General features: G+C 45.8%; 1 protein-coding gene across 1 annotated transcript in view; it reads right to left on the bottom strand.

The window, feature by feature from the left end:
- ADGRB1 (adhesion G protein-coupled receptor B1) overlaps positions 1 to 22,144 on the bottom strand; it is a 472,654-nt gene that overhangs the window by 230,281 nt on the left and 220,229 nt on the right. Inside the window, exons 4-6 of the mRNA XM_063131218.1 lie at positions 12,027 to 12,134; positions 8,977 to 9,141; positions 6,037 to 6,199 (exon numbers count right to left, since the gene is read on the bottom strand). Coding sequence (XP_062987288.1) covers positions 6,037 to 6,199; positions 8,977 to 9,141; positions 12,027 to 12,134 — 436 coding nt within the window. The remainder of the gene's footprint in view (positions 1 to 6,036; positions 6,200 to 8,976; positions 9,142 to 12,026; positions 12,135 to 22,144) is intronic.

The raw sequence follows: 22,144 nt of genomic DNA, 5'->3' as shown, positions 1-22,144 counted from the left end.
TGCATTTATTATTTCTTAGAATCAAAGCTTTTTTTCTGTTGGTGGTACTGAAATTAGTGCGCGACTTACAATCGATGGCGTCTTAGAATCGAAGAAATACGGTAAGTCCAGGACAAGGCAAAGTTGTGTAGGGTTCAGGCCCAGCTCAATTTCCCATGGCTCCCATAGACAGGGCCGGTGCCAGGCTATTTTGCGCCCTAGGCAAGGTGAGCTACTTTCACACACACCCCCACCAAAAAAAAAAAAAAAGCCAACTTTGATTTTTAAGAATAGATGTTTCCTGGAGAAAATAAGAAGCACAAAACATGAAACTGCTAAATTTATTTTAAAGTGCAAGAAATGCGTCATGCCAATTATAGCAAACAAATTGGAAAGGAACGTCTATGGGTCTAAAATGCATTATTTAATAGGAATATCTCCTCCAAAGCATCTTCCCCCAACTCACACGCACACACTTGGCATCACTCACTCCAAACAAACACACGCATGAACACATGCATTCACTCAGACCCCATGCACCCCATTCACCCATACATTCTCTCTCTCTCACTTCCGGGTGCGTTCCGGAAGTCCGAACATGGAGCCGCCCCACCCCAGCATCCCTGGCTTTGCTTCAGCTGGGTGGGCGTGGGGCGCCATCTCGCCCGTCCAGGCCCAGCTGAATCCTCAGGCCAGCCCGGCTCACAGCCAACGTGTGAATGCTGCGCTGTGCCTGGTGCCCCTCTTAGCTTGGCACTCTAGGTGGCCGCCTGAGTGGCCTCTGTGGTAGCACCAGCCCTGCCCATAGAGCTCAATGGGAACAAAGAAAACAGGCTCAAGTTTGAGAATTGCATCCCAGGTGCTAGGGTCATCAGACACAAGGAACAGGTTTAACCCCACCACCACCACTAATGAGGTCTTGGAGAGCACCCTTTACCTTTTGGTAAATAAGGGAATAGCTGATTCCTATGCAAGCAATAAAAGTACTATAATTAGGAAGAGATCTGTGGGTCCCACAAAAGATGCCACCCAGCCACCAGCCACAAGAGTCCCAAGCATGGGTGGTGGTGGGGTGCAATGTATTTGTCCTTCAGGGCCCTGCAATGTACCCAAATCCTCCTCATTTCTTTATTTATTTATTGCATTTTTATACCGCCCAATAGCCGAAGCTCTCTGGGCGGTTCATCCTAAATGGCCAGCATTTCTCTATTTAATTAATATCAGAGGGGTATGTGTGTGTGTTTGATAAAACTGTGAAATCACCATCCAAATTGTTTGCCAGTCTTTACATCCCCAAAGTCCAGCCACATAATGATCCGTCTCACTGCACCAAATTGAACAGCCGTCGGCCAGCCACAATCTGAGCAGAGCTTTTGCTGCAATTAGAGAAGCTTTTACCCGGCGTCGCGTCCCCTCCCTGCTCTTTTCTAAAGAGCGCCTCCTTCTTCTTCTACAGTCCTGCCGCACATTGAATACTGCATTGTCCCTGCAATGGTGAGTTGTCATTGTTTGCCGTTATAAATCCCGGAAGCAATAACCGACGAGGTCAGCAAGGCGCTAAAGCACTGAATTGCTCTCATTGCCTCTTTCGGACTCCCTCCCTCTCCATATTTGGTGCTCGTTTGGCAGTTGATTACCTCTGTGCTCACCAGTGGACGTTAATTAGTCCAGATGGGCTTTGCAGTGGGCTGCCTCCCTTTGGATTGCACTTTTCTCTGGCGCAGTGGTTTATTATAATTTCTCCCCAACTGCAATAAATTAGTATCAGTGTTCAACCCATGGCTGCTTCAATTGGTTTTTAAGAAACTGATGTCTGTCTGAAAAGTTCCCAATGCAGATGCAGTCATCTGAAATTGAGGGCATAATCACCCAAGTGAATATCTTGGGAGAGCTAATAAATTAAAATACAGAGAGCGAAAGACAGCGAGGGCCTCTTCAGGCGATGCGTTAACCCACCGCGGACCGCACAAAAATGGGATTCACGGTGCCGTGTGGTGACAAAATGCCGGCCCCATGATGGACAGAATGCACACACCTCCTACCCACCTTCTGCAGCGTGATGAGTGAGCTTCCACGGTGGTTGTTGCTTGGTCTGGCAGGTACTCCATGGGTGTCTCTTCATTTTGGCAGAAAAACTATGGCAGCAATCACAGGGTGACCATATGAAAAGGAGGTCAGGGCTCCTGTACCTTTAACAGTTGCATTGAAAAGGGAATTTCAGCAGGTGTCGTTTGTATATATGGAGAACCTGGTGAAATGCCCTCTTCATCACACCAGTTGAAGCTGCAGGAGCCCTGCCCTCCTTTAAGTCTGGTCACTCTAGAATAGCTCCTGCAGCTTTAACTGTTCTAATGAAGAGGGAATTTCACCAGGTTCTCCATATATACAAATGACACCAGCTGAAATTCCCTTTTCTATGCAACTGTTAACGATACAGGAGCCCTGTCCTCCTTTTCCATATGGTCACCCTAGGCAACCATAGAGTCTCGCCAGCAAGAGCAACCACCACGAACAGCAATGCTTTTGCTGCCGTGGACTTTCTTCATCGTTAGCAGCCATTTTTTTGGTCATTTTTCTGTACAGAGCTACTGCCAGGCAACCGTTGAGGCGCGGATAATGGTGGGATGCACGGTTAGACTAGGGTGACCATATGAAAAGGAGGACAGGGCTCCTGTATCTTTAATAGTAACGTAGAAAAGGGAATTGCAACAGGTGTCAATTGAAGTGGGTGAAATTCCCCCTTCATCACAAAAGTTAAAGCTACACTAGCTATAGTAGAGTGGCCAGATACAAAAGAGGGCAGGGCTTCTGCAGCTTTAACTGTGTTGATGAAGAGAGAATTTCACCCTCTTCAATTGACACCGGCTGAAATTCCTTTTTCTACATTACAGTTAAAGATACAGGAGTCCTGTCCTCCTTTTCATATGGTCACCCTAGGTTAGACCACTCAGAGGTAAATAATCTAACTGCAGAGGGTGGGTGGGTAGAAGAACCATAGTACGTGGTGTGGTTCTGCGATCGTGTGGCAGGCCAGCTGTTGTGGTTCCATTAATCTGCCCCTCTCATTTAGGGTGACCCTATGAAAAGGAGGACAGGGCTTCTGTATCTTTAACAGTTGTATCAAAAAGGGAATTTCAGCAGGTGTCATTTGTATATCTGGGGAACCTGATGAAATTTCCTCTTCATCACACCAGTTAAAGCTGCAGGTGCCCTGCCCTCTTTTAAATCTGGTCACTCTGGTATAGCTCCTACACCTTTAACTGTGGTGATGAAGAGGGAATTTCACCAGGTTCTCCATATATACAAATGACTTCTGCTGAAATTCCCTTTTCAATACAACTGTTAAAGATACAGGAGCCCTGTCCTCCTTTTCATATGGTCACCCTACTCTCATTGTTCCCCTACCCACCCATTCTCCATATGCATCTGACTAGACCCAGAGAGAATGCATTTCCGCAATGTTTTCCACCCTTATTTTGAGCTTCACACACAGCCCGGACATCCTTTTCAGCTCAGCTTGACTAGTGACTGGATCCCATAGGCTTGATTGGTTTGCCTCCCCTAGCTTTGTGCAGCTTGGCTGACTTGCTCAAGACATCTAGAGCTCTTTGTTTTCCATCCACTTTTTCTACATTCCCCTTACTCTTTCAGGGTACTGGGGACGGTACCCTTGCACTTTGATTGTCCGTGATTTGCATTCCATGGTTGTTCTGCGAGAAACAGATGACCGGAAGGTCCAAAATATAGAGAATTACAACACTTCCCTATAACATTCAGGATCAGACACCGGGACTCTCTGAGGAAAAGAGTCCCAGAGTGGTAGGACTACTGAAAATGCCTTACCATATATTTGCTTCAGGGCCCAAATTGTAACATCAAGATAGCATTTGCTGTTGATTTTACGGACTGAGTTGGTGCACTTTCATCTGAATTGCACTGGAACAGAAGTCTTTGCCATTAGGGAATGAGAGGATTATTTCCCTTCAATTCTGTCCTGTGTTGTTGGGGTTTGGGGCTCACAGGGGAAAGTGGAAGCAGTCAACCAGAGCCTCTTCCAGGCACATTGAGTCAGGATTAATCAGATTAATCATGGCTCTTTAAGATGGTCAGGATGAGCGGCTCCCAGTGGGCCCTGCTTGTTGAGCTATGATGAGACGCTGTCTCAGCAGAGAGCTGAGGCTATCTGAAGCCTTATGTAGTAGGGCTGTGAGGAGCAGCTCTGCTCTGCTTCAAAATTCAAAGTGGAGCTCTTAAGGGTCTGTTCCACTTTGAATTTTGAAACAGCTCTACTTCATCAGAGCTTCAATTTGGTTTTGGATAACCGCTCCATTATAGTCTATGGAAATTAACAAAAATGCTTATAGCGCTGTCATTTTTAGAGATAAAGAGATAACATTTACCACCATGATAGCTCTTAAGTAGGGCTTTAGCCCTCCCAAATTTGAAACAGATCAGTTCATCTGTTGATTTTTAGGGTTTTTTTAAAAAAAAAAAAATTCAAGGTTTTAAAATTATTATTTTTTAAAACCACTGGCGCCATACCTTTCAAACTCAGGTTGCCAAACCTCCTTTTTGGGGTCTTGCACCTTGAGCAGTTTCAACCCTTGACATCAAGGGGATCTTCAGAGACAGGCAGGCAGGCAGAGAGTTAGCAGGCAGTTATGGTAAGCTGGCACAGAGAGGCTGGCAGAAAGCAAACAAACCAGCCCTGTGAGGCGGGCACAGTGGTTCAAAACATTAGACAGTGAGAGATAGCTTGGCATTCCCTTAAGAGGGGATGGCAAAGCATCTCCCTTCATCTATGTCTTGTACCACTGTGCCCACCTCGCAGGTGCCAAGTTCCATCTCTTTATCTTTAAAAATGACAGAGCTGTAAGCATCTTTGTTAATTTCCATAGACTATAATGGAGCGGTTATCTGAAAATGGATTGAAGCTCTGACAGGGCTCCTCTCCGCTCCACAGGTTTTTGACAGTTTCTAAACTGTTCCCGCTCCACGCCGCAAACTCAAAGCTTCAATGGCGCTCTGTCGAAGTTTCGAAGTTGCGGAACAGAGCACACAGCTCTATTATGTAGACTGGCAAGGGCCGTACTGCAGTTGACCCATCCCAGCTCTTCAGAGGACCTGGCTGGGCGTTTATAAAAGGGTCCCTGACAGATTCTGGTTTCTATGAGGCAGAGGGGATTAAGCTGTTTCTAGGGACTCATATTCTGAGACTGAGGAAGGCAGGATGGCCACATTCTCAGACTGGGAGGGCAAAAGAGGCAGCGCTGGACATTCCCCCCTGTGTGGGACAGCCTGTATCTTCTCCTCAACTAAGTCTTCTCAAGGCTCTTCAAGAGATCAGACTCAGGACCACATTATGTTATTCTTTTCCTGGTTTGCATTGAGTTCCTCCACAATTCCAAGTTTGGAATTAATTCCAAGGTAGGAATTAATTCCAAAACAGAAACGTATGTAGTTTCAATTCCCACAGTTGACTTGTATCCCCCCCCCCCCGCCCTCTATACATTGATAATGCATTACAACAACAACAAACCATCGTGATGCAAATGTACGAGTGATAGCAATGAGATTCTTTTGGTGCAGTGTTTTCATGTACTCCTGTCCACCAGAAAAAAACACCACTCCAAAGAAGCTCAGTGCAACCAGGCATACGATCACATCAAGACTGCTTTGTGTGCAATGTCATCTCAATGCGCACGTGTATTTGGTGACGCTGAAAGGATAAAGACACAAATGGACTGAAAGCTCTGGCAAACGTGACATGCACAGTGCCTAGTCCAAATTCCAGAAATTAAAACCAAGCAGAACAGAACAATATGGAATTCTAAATGCATCAGTCCCACTTTAGAAACAAGGCTAGGCAATTTTGAACACCAAAGTCTAGGGAGACGTTCAGTTGAGGAGCATTTTCTGTTCATCCCCAATGATCACCACACTAGGTCATTGCCTTTCACATTGACTATCAAGTGGCTCATTCTTTTGGCAGACTCCCTGGATGGAAATGTCTCCCACCGGGGAACCAGTGGGCAAAGTTTCTTTGCCAACTTACCTGGGCAGAGTGCAATATTGCAGAACTTGGTTTGCTTCTCAGGTCCCTCACAAGGATTGCCACCAAACTGAGGGGGTTTGCATGTCCGGGTGCGATCCCGGTAGCCGCGCCCACAAGTTGATGAGCACAGGCTCCAAGGAGACCACTCATCCCACGTTCCGTGGACTGAAAAGAAAGCAGAGACTCTTCTTAACCACGGAAGAATTATCACCTCCACAATAGCACATGGGCCGCTATTTCTTTGTTCTGGATTAAGCTTTCCTATTTAGTTTCATAAAACGACACCGCTGGCAGGACTTTCTCTCATCAAGTCATCCAACCTAATTCAACCTGTCACAGCAAGAGGATTCCCTAGTGCTGACATTTCCTCATCACATAACACTAGTTGCCGTTGCTTTTATGTAATGCATTTTAAAACCAGCCCTTTAGGGGCTCTACATTTTCACAGGGCAGCTGACAATTAGCAATAGCAATTACAACACAAAAGCAATCAAATATAAAAAAATATATAAAGGAAAGGAACCTCTCGTGCAAGCACTTGAGTCATTGCTGACTCCTAGAGGGACGCCTGCTTTCGCTGATGTTTTCTTGGCAGACTTTGTAGCGGGGTGGTTTGCTGTTGCCTTCCCCAGTCATGGTTACCTTTCCCCAAGCTAGCTGGGTACTCCTTTTACCGACCTTGGAAGGCTGAGTCGAACTGAGCCGGCTACCTGAGAACCAGCTTCCTCTGGGATCGAACTCAGGCCGTGGGGAGAGTTTCGGCTGCAGTAACGGCCGCTTACCACTCTGCGCCACACGAGGCTCTAAAAATATATAACCATATCAAATATTGACCCTTGGTTTGGAATGACTGTACCTTTCTTTCTCTGGTCTATTGACTGTAAATAAAGGATTGATTGAAATATAAAGCATCAGCAGATACAATAGTTATAAGACCATTTCTGAGTGTGTGTATCTTATAAGGGCCTTGCTCCTCGTAAGGTGAAAAGGAATTCTCTCACACACATCATCCAGGTCTTTGCAAAACATGATCTATAGATCCAAAGCCGGACTTATGCCGATATAAATCTGACCTACTGGTAGCTCCAATCGCTGCAATCTCACCTCTCTGGTCTAAGACATCCATCAGGGCAAGCAACTCCAAGTCTGAACATTTGGAGAATTCCAAAATCTGGGGGATAGCTAACAGCACAACCCTATCGTGTATTTTCAAAAGCAAGTCCCATTGAGTTCAATAGGGCTTTTTTTCCCATATAGGAGAAGCCAGGAGGTGGGTCAATGCAATTTCCCTTGGAATGTGGGGGTCACCACATAGTGTAGCTCCAAGCTTCTCCAGAAACAGAATCAAGTAAGCAATACACACACACAGTTGTTTAGGATGCAATCCTATCACTGTTTTGACAGGAAAAAAAGTCTTACAACTTCCAACATTCCTGTGCTAGCCATGCTGGTAAGGAAATGCTGGGAGATGTAGGATTCTTTTCTGTTTAAACAGGTATAGGATTGCATCCTTAGTGTGCATAATGTATGCAGCACGGATGGGCAACATGTAGCCCAATGCTCTCTGTGTGGCCTCTGTCACCCCTAAAAATTGTAAAAGAAATAAATCAAATTAAAAAGAAAAATACATCCGGAACAACCATTTTGAAGCTCTTTTGCTCTTTTCAGTGCTCTGTAGCTGGTAACTACTACAGAGCATGAAAGTGGTAGAAATTAGCTTGGAAACAAGCTGATCTTGACCCTGTTGGTGTTCCATTACTGCTAGGGTGACCATATGGAAAAGAGGACAGGGCTCCTGTATCTTTAACAGTTGCATAGGAAAAGGAATTTCAGCACGTGTCATTTGTATATATTGGGAACCTGGTGAAATTCCCTCTTCATCACCACAGTTAAAGCTGCAGGAGCTATACTGGAGTAAGGTGACCCTATGAAAAGGAGGACAGGGCTCCTGTATCTTTAACAGTTGCATAGGAAAAGGAATTTCAGCACGTGTCATTTGTATATATTGGGAACCTGGTGAAATTCCCTCTTCATCACCACAGTTAAAGCTGCAGGAGCTATACTGGAGTAAGGTGACCCTATGAAAAGGAGGACAGGGCTCCTGTATCTTTAACACTTGCACAGAAAAGGGAATTTCAGCAGGTGCCATTTGTATATATGGAGAACCTGGTGAAATTCCCTCTTCATCACAACAGTTAAAGCTGTAGGTGCCTGCTGTCTTTTAAATCTGGTCACTCTTATATAGCTCCTGCACCTTTAACTGTTGTGATGAAGAGGGAAGTTCACCAGGTTCCCCACATATACAAATGACACCTGCTGAAATTCCCTTTTCTATGCAACTGTTAAAGATACAGGAGCCCTGTCCTCCTTTTCATTTGGTCACCCTATACTGGAGTGACCAGTTTTAAAAGACGGCAGGGCACCAATGTAATTTTGCATTGCTCCTGTTTTTATCTGGTTGAGCTTTTATATTGTGTTTTATATTATGGTTTTATACTGTTGTTTTATACTTTGAATGGTTTTAATTTTTGTGAACCGCCCAGAGAGCTCTGGCTATTGGGCGGAATAGAAATGCAACAAATAAATAAATAAATAAATAACTGGTGTGATGAAGAGGAAATTCCACCAGGTTCCCCATATATACAAATGACACCTGCTGAAATTCCCTTTTCAATACAACTGTTAAAGGTACAGGAGCCCGGTCCTCCTTTTCATATGGTCACCATACTGCACCAGATGCCTTTTCTTTAGGCAGTGTGTGTGTGTCAGGGTGGGGGTGGGGTACAGCCCACAAAATGGCCCAGAGTTGGCCATCCCTAGTATACAGGTTGCAGAATTCTTTGTTGCAGAAGTCAGTTTATCTATGTGCGTGTGTGTGTGTGTAACTGCCCTGTTATTCGAGGACCATGGAAAACTGAGAGGAGATGGGTGGGGGTCATCACCTGGACAGACAGCAGAATTGTTGCATTGCCGTTGCTCCCGGAGGGGCCCACTGCATTGGGTGCTGTAGGAATACGACACGCAGAATCTTGTCCTAGTCTGCCAACCCTCCCCACAGGTGGTTGAGCACACGCTCCAGGGGGACCACTCCTCAGCAGCTGGATCACCTGTCAGAGTTCAGAACATACAAACCTGCCTTATACTGAGTCCCACTTGGCCCAGTGCTGCCTGTTCCGACTGGCAGTGACTCTATAAGGCATATTCGGCATAGGTCTCATTTCACAACGCACGGTCGCTATCAGAAATCTGTATATATTGCAGATGCTCCCATCACATTTCAGCACTTCTAAGTTTCATTGGTTTTCGGTGGCAGGCCTTTCTCGAGTGGACTTGCACCTAGGCCTCCTGCCCAGGGAGAGATGCTAGCAGCTTCCCTCTCTGGGCAGCAAGCCATGCTTTCTCCTGTTTGATGTGATGGAGAAGCTCCACTCTGCCCAACAGCAGAAGACAACCATGGGCTGAGGAACTAATGGAATCAGGCTAGGGGGAAAGAAGTTTAAGAGACAATATTAGACAATGGAGGCTGAAGGCCCACATCCCCTGATGGATTATGTATAGGAAGGGAGCTTTTGGCTTTATTTATTTATTTATTTATTTTTGCATTTATATCCCACCTTTTTTTCCTCCAATGAACCCAAGGCAGCACACATAATCCTCCTCCTCCTCTCCATTTTATCCTCATAATGACAACCCTGTGAGGTAGGTTGGGCTGAGAGTCTGACTTGCCCAAAGTCACCCAGTGGGTTTCCATGGCCAAGTGGGGGACTAGAACCCAGATCTCCCGACTCCCAGTCCAACACCTTAGTCACTACCCCACACTGGCTTCCACCCTCTGAGTTCCCCACCACCACCATGGGATCTTGAGTGCCTTGACAGAGAAATCAGTGTGTTCCGTGTATTTTAGGGTGACCACATTTGGGAAACCAAAAAAGAGGATACCCGATAGGGGGTGGCAGGAAAGCGTGCTTTTCAAGGCCTCCAGAGAGCACGTCCTTTCCTCCCACCATGCTAATGGCGACTGCCAATGGCGAGGGGGAATGAGGCACTTCCCAGAGGCCCTTGGAAAGTGCGCTTTCCCCTCCTCCACTCCAATTTTGGCCTTAATGATCCCAATTGGAGCAGTGGGCGGTAAGAATGGCATGCTTAAAGGCCCTGATTGGAGTGGAGGAGGGGAAAGTGTGTCATTCCTGCCGCTTCACTTCTCCAACAGGAGTCTTTTCTATAATGTCCAGGAATCACATGCTTTGCCCTTTAAGGCCCTGATTGGAATTGGGGTGTGTGTGTGAGACGCCCATCCAGAAAGGGCATCATTCCCACCACCATGCTAATGGCAGCCTGTCATTCCCAGACATTATAGAAAATTACAGAAAATCCTCCCGACACCCAGGATAGAACAACAAACCAGACAAATACGGGGAAATCCTGATAGTTGGTCACCCTTGCTGTGTTTTAATTAGCCTTGAGGTGAAAGGCTCTCTTAGCCAGGCAGAATAAACAGAATCAGCCCCTTCCAGAGGTGGATCACCACCACTACCAAGAGGTTTTGAGGATTAAGGGATCTGTCTGAGGGGGGCTGATTCTTCTTCAGATTAAGCATGCATTATTTTTCCAACTGAGCACTCATCCACGCCTACTTTCCTCCTCCCTACCAGGGATGATCTATGGGTAACCTCATCAGAGAGCCAGCAATAGCTGCAGTACCCTCTGAAGACAGAGTACACTCAGGTCATAGCTAGAAAGGGGATCATCCCGGGATCGTCCCTGTGCGCCCATGTGATGCACAGGGGATCCCAGCAGCAGGGAGGAATGATCCCTCCCTTTGCCCTGGGATATCACCCTACCCTTTAGACATGTTTTTTCCACAGTCTCAGTATGATCCCGGGATCACACAAAGAGTGGCCCACCATCACGGTTTCTCACGGCTCCTCGCGGTTATCTGCAAGGACCCGGGCACAGGGTGTAGAGCTCCTCAGGAGCTCTGTGCCCATCGGGGGTGGGATGGGGGGAGTAGGGAAATGAATATATATATTTATAAAAACCTTAGCTTTCAGCGCACGAGCACTTGTGTGCTCCTTCAGTTTTTTAAAAAAAAACAAAATGGCGGGCATGACTACCTGTTCCTCCGACGTTGTCACGCGCCATGTGTAAAAAGAGGGGGAGATCTCGTGATTATCACGAGAGTCTCACCCCTCCGTTACACTAGACCCATAGGTCTAGCTGAGGCCGCAGTTATAAACCTAGGTTTGCTGCCACGTGAAATGTGGAAGGAGCAGACCCATACCTATCCCTATAGCTTTGGCTATTGGGCAGTATAAGAATGAAATCTTCGTCATCATCATCATCATGAGAAGAAGAAGAATACTGAGATTTCCAGGCAGACTATAAATCACTCAGAATAAGGGATTTCCTTAAGTACTCATTTGGAGCCAGCTTTTCCTTCATATAGACATCCAGGATCAAAGCACAATTACTAGCTTTATAAATACTGCAATTATTAGAGTAGCATCATGGAAGGATTGGATACTCATTCCTGGCTGCTACTGAAACTCCTCTAAGGTCCAATTTAAGTCTGCAAAAGAAGGCTGGTGCTTCTTCACCTCTTCCATCCCATCCCATCGCTGGCTGCTCTTTGCGTGGCGAGCTTCATATCCTGAGTTTGTTATCAAGTTTTTAAGAAGTCCCATTTTCAGATTGTTCTGATACTCAAAGTATCGTGGGCTCAGATTGTGCCAAATATTACTTTTCTGGCTAACGCAGGAACGGTTTAGCTCTACTGGGTTAGATTTTGAGTGCCCTGTTTTGTTGGGTTTCTAGTTCATTGGGAAACACACCAGAAATTCTGTTAACCTCATCCATGAAGCAGTCAATCCCAACCATTTTTTAATCTTTATATTGATGTGCTTCTAATTTATTTATTTTTTCTGGCCTGAGGGCAAAGCATCAGCAGAGGGCTCCTTGACATTTCCTGTGACCAGACATTTAGGCTGCCTACCTATTTGAGGTGCAGGATACCCATACTGTTGTAGCTCATCCGTATCATCCCGCTTCCGGTTATCTGTGGATCTCAAGGATTGACTCCGGGAATTGTAGTGTCCGTTGGCTAGAAGGGGGGGAAAGGGGGCCCAAAGGTGAATAAACCTGCCATTTACTCTCTATAGTCCTTTCCCTGTAAAGTTGGCTCTCAAACAGAAAACAAAGCAAAATGTAATATGCTGAGACATTGTAAATCCACTCTTGGCTTTGGATACAATGATGTGGAAAGTCATCAACAAAAGCTCAGGCCATAATAAATATGTTCGTCTTGAAGGTGCTGCAGGTCTCTTTGCTCTTCCTGTGGTGTTCATCAATGTTTACACCATACTGGCCATTTTTTTTCAATAGAAACAGCCAAATTGAAAGTACCTATTGAATTTCTGTCTGAGATGTAGCTATTAAAAGCAAAGGATTCCCATGAATCTCTTGCTCACCAAGGGGTAGAAATTGGGTTGGGGTACACAACACATTTGGATCTGCTCTAGCCTCTTATAGAATTGTAGAATCATAGAATAGCAGAGTTGGAAGGAGCCTACAAGGCCACTGAGTCCAACCCCCTGCTCAGTGCGTGCCTGGTAGCAACCTGGGTTCCAGAAGAGGCCATGGTTTGAACAGCATGGATCAGGCCCACTCCACCATAGCTTTACTTTGTTCTCATAGAATCAAAGAAACATAGAACCATAGAATAGCAGAATTGGAAGGGGCCTACAAGGCCATCGAGTCCAACCCCCTGCTCAGTGCAGGAATCCACCCTAAAGCATCCCTGACAGATGGTTGTCCAGCTGCCTCTTGAAGGACTCTAGTGTGGGAGAGCCCACAACCTCCCTAGGTAACAGATTCCATTGTCATCCTGCTCTAACAGTCAGGAAGGTTTTCCTGATGTCTAGCCGGAATCTGACTTCCTTTAACTTGAGCCCGTTATTCCGTGTCCTGCACTCTGGCAGGATCGAGAAGAGATCCTGGCCTTCCTCTGTGTGACAACCTTTTAAGTATTTGAAGAGTGCTATCATGTCTCCCCTCAATCTTCTCTTCTCCAGGCTAAACATGCCCAGTTCTTTCAGTCCTCATCCCCTCTGGATTCTAACCATAAGCACATTAGCCTAGGGAAATGGAGGTCGATGGTTAACCAAAATTAACGGCTGCACATCTTGAGGTAGAATTCCCATCCCTATATCTACAACCTCTGATCACATGCAGAGTGCATTTTGTTCTGTGAACAGCAGCTGTGAGCAGAACCAGTACTAAGACTATCTTATCTTCTATGTGTCTTAGAGCAAAACACACATCTTCAGTAGCATCTTTGAAAAAGAAAAGAAGAAAAAAGAAATGGATTAGTTAGTAAAGATGGAATAGAATTCTGAGGAACGTTGATACTAGAACTGGATTTTCTGTAGCCTTCTTAGCTGAAAAGAGAGAGAGAGAGAGAGAGAGAGAGAGAGAACCCGTAGCAATTCATTTCTTCTTCTTTTAATTGGGTGTTTTCCCAATTAATACCATTTATATTTAATCAGAAAATAACAAATTGGGAGAATACTTCCAACACAGAGTGAAAATTAAGGAAGGAAGGCAGTCAGGAGTACATCAAAACAAGCATTAAATAAGATTGATTTTCCAAACTGTCAAACAAGCCAAGGGTGGCATGCAAAGAATAGATACTTATTTTGTTTGCTTCAGGATTGGAAAAAAAATGTCGTGAATGAACCATACAGTTGACAACTGGATGATCATAATAATAGTACAATAATGAGAAGGATGACTAATATAATCACATTCCATAACCTGAGTCACACATATACACTTCTTCTTTTTCCCCATTGCTGCCTCTGATTAAACAGATTTGTCAAGTTTTACAATTAAAAAACAAAGGAACCTGCAAAACCTGTTTACCAAAAAGCAGAAGTGGGAAAACGATACACAATGGGGCTAGTTCAATCACTTTTTCACACCACCTTCAAGTCGGCTGAGGAAAAAAAACCAAACGCTATTCTGTCTCCGGCTAGTAAAACTCACTGGCAGGTCACAACATGTTACTTTAGTGGGAGCTAATCCCATCTGCCTTTCGTTGCTCAGCACTTGGGTTCCACCTGATGAGACACTCCTAATGACTGATCTCAGTTTCTAATGAGTTGTGTGATTGCTTTCTACTCCCCTGCTGGCATTTTGGGTCTCAGCTGTCAGGGCCTCTTGCTAATTAAGGCTGAACGGGGCAAAAAGGACTGAATTTTAAGAAGGTCTCATTCTAGCAACAACAACAACAAAAATTCTCCCGAGACAACCTAGCAATCCCTAAAATCAGTCCACAGTGTGTTCAATACAATACAGTCTTGAACTCTTGCTGCATGAGCTGAGATGCCAAGACACTCTACATATCACCAGAAGCTCTGCAACTCCAAACAATCTCCTAGCATTAATTCCTGCAAGGTTTCCTGTGCCTTCAACAGCTGCATAAGATTCAAAGTGCTGGTATTAACATTTAAAGTCCTAAACGGCTTGGGGCCAGGCTATCTGAAGGAACGCCTCCTCCCATATGTACCTGCCCGTACCCTAAGGTCATCCTCAGGGGTCCTTCTCGTGAGCCCCTGCCAAAGGAAGTGAGGCAGGTGGCTACCAGGAGGAGGGCCTTCTCTGCTGTGGCACCCCGGCTGTGGAATGAGCTCCCTAAGGAGGTTCGCTTGGCACCTACATTATATGCTTTTAGACGCCAGGTGAAGACCTTTTTATTCTCCCAGCATTTTAACAGTCTATAAATAAATTTTAACTTGGTGTTTTAAATTTGCAATTTTGCATTGCTGCTATTTTTATCTGGTTGAGCTTTTATAATGTATTTTATATTATGGTTTTATACTGTTGTTTTAGACTTTGAATGGTTTTAATTTTTGTGAACCGCCCAGAGAGCTCTGGCTATTGGGCGGTATAGAAATGTAATAAATAAATAAATAAATAAGAAGCTTGTTGGTAAGGATGTCATGGTGCACAACTGAGTCTGGGGGTCCACTGCACTCCCCTACATCTGCCCCCCTTCCCCACCGGGACCCAGTCATGTGCCCATGGTGCATTTGTGGACCCAGACTCCAAGGCCCTGCAAGGCCCATGAATGCTCTACAGCCCCCCCCTCCTTGTCTGGAGTCTCCATTGTGCACTATTTACACAAGAGTAAAGGTGTGAATGCTCCATTTACACCTTTACTCTTCTGTAAATGGGGCCTTTACAGATGCCGTTTATGTAAAGGGGAAAATGTGCATTTTATGGAGCCTCCATTGCTGTGCAAAATGGAAGCTCCATAAATTGTGAAGTTCTCCCGTTCCAGATGCCATTTATACATGGAGAAATAGGAAATTTCTGGAGCAAGGGTGGATGGCTGCTTGGCGGACCTTGCTCAGCATCAAAAGAAGCTCACGTGGCCCGACGAGAAGGCATGGACGGCAGTGGTGACAGGGTGAGGGTCCAATGAATCAGATGTGGGTGAGTTCACGCATCCCTACATTGACACCATGTACCTCCTTGTATGTATTGGTCAACTCAAGAGGTCCTTCTTCAGCTGCCCTCATGCGCTGAGGATAACCGGGAGTAACTAAAGGTCAGCCCTTCTTGGTAGTGGTGCTACATCCTTTGAACATCCTCCCTAGGGCAATGTGCAGCCTGGCAAACACGCTTGGGAATCTTAGGCACGAGGTGCAAATGATTTTATTTGCCCAACTCTTTTCAAACAGGGGACCATGTCACCAGGAAAGCTGAAGGGCTATTTGTCTCCATTTGTGCCTCCCAATGCACTAAGATCCTTCTGCAGTTGCCTCTGGAATCTGGGGGTGGGGGTGGTGGCAAAGGGCTCCAGGACAAAGGCCCCACTCAGTGTTGGAACCCATAGAGTGCTCGACCAAGAGAAGTGACTTCAGTTCAAGGAAAGCACTGATTTTCCCAAGTCTTTTTAATCTTTTATTTTTAAAAGAACAAAAATCCTGGTTTTATACTGCTGTTTTAAAGTAGGAAGTTATAATGTTTTTATTTATGTATTGCTTCAATTATGTTCTTTTATATTTTAAAACCTTTTGCAGATGCCTTTGGAACCGCCGTTGAGCACCCTGGATCACTACAGCAGAGGTATTGAGGCACTTTCAGCTTGACGGCGGGATCCCATTTCAGCGAAGCGCTCTGAGGTTGCCTTCCATTTGTGCCTGGGGCCAAAATACCAGCAAATTTTTGCTTAACGCTTACTAATCTTACTGATAGTACCCAAACCTTAGGAGAAAGCATTTCAACCAATCGGAATGGGCTGGGGCAGGGGGCTGTAGAGAAGCTGAGAAATGACCCAATGACTGGTGGTCTGTGGAAAGGGAGCAGGACCGAAGGAAGCCCCCACCCCTCACGTGGGCCAGGATTTGCCCCCCGGGGCCTCAGCTTCTGCACCCGTGTGCTCTACAAATGCCAGGGCTCATTACTCCCTCGGCCCACCCTGTGTGACAAATGTCTGATCCACCCTGGCACTTCTTCTGTGTGCTTTTTGTGATGTCGATCTTGTAAAAGGTCATCTGCCAGGAAAGGGATATTAAAAGCACGACTGACAACTGGCAGGCTTATCCCACGCACGTCAAGAAACTGCTCGGCTCCTTCTGAGCCCGGGCTGGGCTGCCGAGGAACCCGTCCCCACCCACCCCTCCTGTGCGTGCTGTGGGAATGTTTCATTTCATCTGCTTTGTACGGTTCTCGCGAAGGGGTGATATTTCAGGGCACGTAGGGGGTGGCAAAAGGAATCGCGCAGAAGCAGGGGGGAACCCACACTGAATGTCAGAAAGCACACATATGGCTTTTCGTTGCCGTTTCTGAAAGGTGCAGCTTCAAAGCGCCAACCTTTGAGGCGCGTACAAATTGGACCGGCGCCACTGCGATGGCGGGGAAGAACTCCGCCAGTTTAGAGCGAGGAGCCTCCGCCACGCCACGCCTGATCTGCATATTCCGAAATGTCAGGCGCTGCTTTTGCCAGACGGCGTGGCGTCCTTTCAGCTGGCTCCCTTGCCGGTATCGTTTTCAAAGAATAAACAGGAGCTGCTGGTGATATTCTCAGTAGTTCTGTGGCACGGTTACATGAAACCCCTAGGCACTGGCACTTCACACCGCTACGCCGGGCAGCGCGTTGACATCTTTCTGCTTCGGCTCAGATTTATTAATTTACTGTGTGTGTGTGTGTGTGTGTGTGTGTGTGTGTGTGTGTGTGTGTGTGTAGGATAACGTGGCCTGATTTATCTCAAATTCAACACGGCTTGAAATCAGAGCTATTGCAGCTCTATTCCATCACTCCTCTCTTCAAGCAAGCACTCCCACTAGATCATCTCAACAAATGACATCCCGTCCTCCAAGTTTTCTCCTTCCGACGATGAGCATCATGAGATGGGTGGATTTTCGCGCTTCCTTACTGACGCTGCGGCCTCCTGCTGCTGTCCCACAGTGACGATGGTCTCTTTACGTGGGGAGAAAAAGAGGAGGCAGCAACAACCAGGCGCCCCATTCAGGGGGCGTTTGTATCATGCCGCTTTTCCTGCACACAGCAGGAAATGGTGGCACATTCCATTTAAAAAAAAAAAAGGAAAAGAAGACTGATTAAATGGGGTCTATTTTGTGCTGGAAAAACCAATAGAAGGAGTGGGAGGCCTGTGGGAGGTAGACGTCATCGCCCAAAGGATGTGCGGACATCCATAAGTGGGCAGTAGTGAGCGTGCGATAAAACACACGTCTTGATAAGCTTCCAGGAGATGTGAGGTTCCAAATCTGCGTTTACAAGGGAGGCCAGGTGTCCTACCGCTGAGAGATTCTATTATATTCAGCGCTATAGAAATGTTACGAATTAATAAATACTTTATACTCCTCTACTGGAAGGGGTCCTATGTTTGAAGGGCTCTTCTGTCCAAGTCTGATTTAAAGACCAAATACCCTATGAAGGAAGAGCAAGGCAGGGACCAGGATTGTCGCAGAAATCTGAGGCCAGCGGACCCCTCCCATGTCCACGCCTGGATCCAGTTGGTCACCCCCAAGGGTGAGTATGAATCACTGCCAAGTGCTCACAAGCACTCGTACAGACTGGCTCACAGGGTCAAGTAGCAGGACAAAGGCCCACCAAGTCCAATGCCAGCGATTTCCCCCATCCCTACCAGAGGGCCATTAAAGTTGCCCATAACACTATTACATTTGGACAGCAGACTCCATACCCAGAAGAAATCATCTCCTGTCTGTTTCCTTCCAAACTGATTAACTTGCATCACCCCAGTGCAATAGCAATTACATCTATAAATGTGCATCTATACATATAAATGAGGACATACCAATTTTATGCAATTGTGGCCTCATTTGCCCTCTTTTTTGGTGATGGAGAAGAGGCTGACCTGATGTAGGGATGTATGAGAATTTCATTTTCACTCCTCAAACAGTCATGTATGGGGTTGGACTCGATGGCCTTATAGGCCCCTTCCAACTCTACTATTCTATGATTCTATGTCCCCCCTCTTTGCAACCATGTGAATGTGAGCCAGAGAATGTGGTCTCTGAAAATCCTTGCAATTTCTCAAACATTTGCTCACATTCAAAACTTGCACAAATGTCCGAGAAAAATCAGTGCAAAATTACACAATTTAAAATCAAATCAGTGCAATTTTACACTTCAGGCAGCTGGGGGGGGGGGGGGGAATGTGCAGCTTGGAAAAAATATTAAAATGCTGGCACAATTTTCCTGTTCAATTGCGTTTGAGGTGTGCAGTCTTTCCGTTTGCACAAATCAAACAGTGGTCACAAGGGCTTGTGGACATTGAAGGACAGACAAGCATACTTGGAGAACTAGGGTGGACATGGACATCGCTTGTTCATTCATCTCTACTCTAGCGTTTACCACTGCAAACATCATATGTTTGGAAGCTGTGATGGAACAAAAGCAGGTACAGAGTGCATTGTGGATCTGAGAAACAGAGGGCAGGCAAAGGGTTACTATATCTCCGTTCAAAAACATCCCTACTCAAACCAGCTTTTCTCTTTAAAAAGAACCAATCAATCCATCATGTGACATTTCCGTAGAACACAGCCCCCTTAAGTATCCTGAGTGACAATGCAATGCTTTATACATATGATCAGAGATCCCACTGAGTTCAGTGGGGTTTATTCCCAGGTAAGAGGGTGTAGGATTGCAGCCTTCGGGAGCCACACTGGCTCTCAGCGTTGTTTTTCTCAATCTTGGATCATTTGGGGGCATGAAAAGGTTCAAAACAAAACACTGTTATAAAACCCTACACTGTTACAGCATCACCTATTGTGAGGAGGATGTTCGGAAATGTATAGGCTGAAGTGAATCAGGGGTGGGTGGAAATTGCTGCTTCCCCTCCATAATTAATATTATTTCTTTTAGTGCCCTTCTGATTAGTTATTAATTTAGATTCCAATAACAAGTCTGAATTAATTACAAACCTCTTCCGGCACATTGATCATGTCACTGGCATAACGCTCCAGTCCACTTTCCTTATATTGGTGCGTGCCTGGTACCAACCTGGGTTCTAGAAGAGGCCATGGTTTGAACAGCATGGATCAGGCCCACTCCACCATAGCTTTACTTTGTTCTCATAGAATCATAGAATCATAGAACCATAGAACCATAGAATAGCAGAATTGGAAGGGGCCTACAAGGCCATCGAGTCCAACCCCCTGCTCAATGCAGGAATCCACCCTACAGCATACTTGACAGATGGTTGTCCAGCTGCCTCTTGAATGCCTCTAGTGTGGGAGAGCCCACCACTTCCCTAGGTAATTAATTCCATTGTCATACTGCTCTAACAGTCAGGAAGTTTTTCCTGATGTCCAGCTGGAATCTGGCTTCCTTTAACTTGAGCCCATTATTCCGTGTCCTGCACTCTGGGAGGATCGAGAAGAGATCCTGGCCCTCCTCTTTGTGACAACCTGTCAAGTATTTGAAGAGTGTTAGAATGTCTCCCCTCAATCTTCTCTTCTCCAGGCTAAACATGCCCAATTATTTCAGTCTCTCTTCATAGGGCTTTGTTTCCAGACCCCTGATCATCCTGGTTGCCCTCCTCTGAACACGCTCCAGCTTGTCTGCATCTGTTCTTTATTTAAACATGTCTATACCACTATTTATCATGTTAGGATTTCTATGCAATAACAGCACATGGGGAGGTGGGGGGTAAGGGTCCTACTTTACAGAGGAGAAATCCTCTATTTAAGAATTCTCAGGGGACAGTCGTTTATTTGAAGGCCCTCTACTTGAAGGACTGTCTGGTCCAAGTCCAGCTTAAGGGTAAGAACTAGAAGCATGGAGAGAAAGGGCTTGGAAGATGTCCATCCATGGTTAATATCTGGACATCAGAATGAGCAAGTCGCATAGGCACCTGGTCGATCGTCCCTGCTACATTGAGCTTATTGGCACTGGTGAAGAATCCAATGGTGTCATCAAGGTACAGTACACCAAGGGCACATCTACACCAAGCAGGATATTCCACTATGAAAGCGGTATAGAAAAGACAGAAGCCACCCGACTGCTTTATAGTGAAGTGCACGGACAACTGTTGGGTCCCATTGACACATACCATATACCACTTTCATACTGCGTTCATAGAGGAATATCCTGCTTGGTGTAGATGAGCCCCACGTTCTAGAAATGAGAATGTGTAGTGGACCCCTCAACAAATGGTTCCTCTCTATTCGGCCCTGGTTAGGCCTCATCTAGAGTACTGCATCCAGTTCTGGGCTCCACAATTCAAGAAGGACGCAGACAAGCTGGAGCGTGTTCAGAGGAGGGCAACCAGGATGATCAGGGGTCTGGAAACAAAGCCCTATGAAGAGAGACTGAAAGAACTGGGCATGTTTAGCCTTGAGAAGAGAAGATGGAGGGGAGACATGATAGCACTCTTCAAATACTTAAAAGATTGTCACACAGAGGAGGGCCAGGATCTCTTCTCGATCCTCCCAGAGTGCAGGACATGGAATAACGGGCTCAAGTTAAAGGAAGCCAGATTCCAGCTGGAAAAACGTCCTGACTGTTAGAGCAGTACGACAATGGAATCAGTTACCTAGGGAGGTGGTGGGTTCTCCCACACTAGAGGCCTTCAAGAGGCAGCTGGACAACCACCTGTCAGGGATGCTTTAGGGTGGATTCCTGCATTGAGCAGGGGGTTGGACTCGATGGCCTTGTAGGCCCCTTCCAACTCTGCTATTCTATGATTCTATGATTTTGGGTCCCTGCAAACTTGTACAGTGGATCTGTAGTTTGTGGATGCAGGGACTATCCAAAAGTAAAATATGACATACATACATAAATAAATAAATAAATAATCTTTGGGCGGGCCTGCTCTAAGGCCCCACAGAAGCACTGCTTGTGTCTTCTACACGCTCACTACCAAACCGTGAATCCCTGGTTCACTTGACAGAGTACACCTATTTTCCCCTCTGTCGAGTATTGGATAGATGCTGATAGTCACTAGCTGCTGCTCAACCGAGATGTGCTTGGACTGTGCAATTGCTGCCTTGGCCCACATCCAATAGATGGCAGAGGTCTCTGTGTCTGAATTAGCAAGGAAGAGATCACTGGGTCCTTTGCCTTGAGCAAGCAATAAACAGATATTACTACAAACATGGGAAGCTGTCCGACAGATCGGCTTTTGCAAACTGTCTTGACGGAAAGAAAAGATGGCAGCTGGGGGGAAGGGAATGGCTGTTGTTAAACCTGAAGCAATTCTGTTTTCAATCCGCAATGAATAGTAATTCACACTAAGAGGGCTCAAGGCATCTGACTCTTGCCTTTGAAGACAGTTGGAAGCTTGTGTTTGTATGCAAACACTAAAGCTACCTATCAATGTGCTTTTCTTGGGTAAAAGAAAATGGAGCTGGAGGGCAATGTTTGCTGTTCAGCTTTTGTTTGTTTGCTTTACGAAAACATGAGTATTGCCAAATGGTACTTTCGTTGGGGCAGAGACCTACAAGCATGGTGAATTGGCTAGAACAAGGATGCTGAACTTTGGGCCTGCTGACCAAATCCAAAATTGAGAATACAATGCAAATATTTAAAAGAATAAAATACCATGCAGTGCAAAATTA

This window comes from Elgaria multicarinata, chromosome 7 (genome assembly GCF_023053635.1).
Source record: "Elgaria multicarinata webbii isolate HBS135686 ecotype San Diego chromosome 7, rElgMul1.1.pri, whole genome shotgun sequence".
In the NCBI taxonomy this organism is placed as follows: domain Eukaryota; kingdom Metazoa; phylum Chordata; class Lepidosauria; order Squamata; family Anguidae; genus Elgaria; species Elgaria multicarinata.
The sequence above is the reverse complement of the archived record's forward strand: the minus strand, read 5'-3'. Positions and strand labels throughout refer to the sequence as shown.